Consider the following 1622-nt stretch of genomic DNA (forward strand, 5'->3'; position numbering starts at 1 on the left):
GCTTATGTCATATAGGTATGGTAATGCAATTGGAATAGATTCATATTCAAATTTTCTGATGAATATCTGTTTTAAATATTCAAAAGATTAATGTTGAGTTTTAAATAATAAGTAGCAACTTCAGGGAAAGATTGAATCAGTGAAGTGGATCTTATCCTGCTATCAGTTTAGAGTGAGAGAAATGTCTTCAAGAAAATGCCTTCTCATGGTATCTCTTGCTCTTATTCCAAAATGGTTAATCAGTTTGCAATTCAATTATAATTTTATGTTAAAAATTCTATTGTGTTTCACTACATTAAGATAAAATATTCTTGTCAAATATTGGTTACATTCTTTTCTGTTGATTTGCACATAGATTTTGTGAAGATTCATGGCTCATATAAACTGCACCGAGGTGACAGAGTTCATTCTTGTGGGCCTCACAAACCGCCAGGAGTTGAAGATGCCCCTCTTTGTGGTATTTTTAGCTATCTATCTGTTCACAACAGTTGGCAACCTGGGTTTGATTCTGGTCATTAGAACAGATGCAAGACTCAACACACCCATGTACTTCTTCCTCAGCAACTTAGCTTTTGTTGATTTCTGCTACTCTTCTGTCATTACACCCAAAATGCTTGGGAATTTCTTATACCAAAAAAACGTGATATCCTTCAATTCATGTGCTGCTCAATTAGGATGTTTCCTAGCCTTCATGACAGCTGAGTGTTTGTTACTAGCTTCCATGGCCTATGATAGGTATGTGGCCATTTGTAACCCTCTACTCTATATGGTCCTAATGTCCCCAGGAATTTGCCTTCAGCTTGTAGCTGCCCCCTATTGCTACAGCTTCCTTGTAGCACTTTTTCATGCCATCCTCACCTTCCGCCTCTGCTATTGTCACTCTAATATCATCAATCACTACTATTGTGATGACATGCCCCTCCTCAGGCTAACTTGCTCAGACACTCACTCCAAACAGCTATGGATCTTTGTGTGTGCTGGGATCATGTTCATATCCTCTCTTCTCATTGTTTTTATTTCCTATACATTCATTATTTCTGCCATCCTGAGGATGCGCTCAGCTGAGGGAAGGCGCAAAGCTTTCTCTACATGTGGCTCACACATGCTGGCAGTGACCATTTTCTATGGAACCCTCATTTTTATGTACTTGCAACCTAGTTCTAATCACTCTCTAGACACAGACAAAATGGCTTCTGTCTTCTATACAGTGATCATCCCCATGTTGAACCCCTTGATCTACAGCCTAAGGAACAAGGAAGTGAAGGATGCTCTGAAGAAATTAATTATCAGCAGAAATCAAACATTTATTTCATGAAATTAAGAAAATGATTTGAATAAAAAATAATGGACTCTGTGTGTCTCATATTTTACTAATAAAATACTATTGACATGTCTATTTATTAACACATTATATGTGTAGAAAAATGTCTTTCCTATATAGAAGCATTTTAAATATAGAATGTAATTTCATATATAAAACCTGATCCAATAATTTGAAACCCATTCTTTCATTTCTGTAATGGTAAATATACAACTCTGAGGCGTCTGAGCAAATCAAAGAATTCATCATATAAGATAAAGATAGAGACCCACTGCATCCCTAGGACCAGGTGGCAGTAGCT

General features: G+C 36.7%; 1 protein-coding gene across 1 annotated transcript; it reads left to right on the plus strand.

Moving 5' to 3' along the window:
* The first annotated feature begins 370 nt into the window (after window positions 1-370).
* On the plus strand, window positions 371-1315 carry LOC100751946 (olfactory receptor 1044). Its single transcript, XM_027421203.1, has one exon. It carries the CDS (start codon window positions 371-373, stop codon window positions 1313-1315), a length of 945 nt encoding a protein of 314 aa, XP_027277004.1.
* The last annotated feature ends 307 nt before the right edge of the window (window positions 1316-1622 follow it).

The sequence above is a fragment of the Cricetulus griseus genome, chromosome 6 (genome assembly GCF_003668045.3).
Source record: "Cricetulus griseus strain 17A/GY chromosome 6, alternate assembly CriGri-PICRH-1.0, whole genome shotgun sequence".
NCBI classification, from domain to species: Eukaryota; Metazoa; Chordata; class Mammalia; order Rodentia; family Cricetidae; genus Cricetulus; species Cricetulus griseus.

Excerpts from the sequence above, each read along its gene's own strand:
- LOC100751946 (XM_027421203.1), top strand. The coding sequence starts at position 371 with ATGGCTCATATAAACTGCACCGAGGTGACAGAGTTCATTCTTGTGGGC.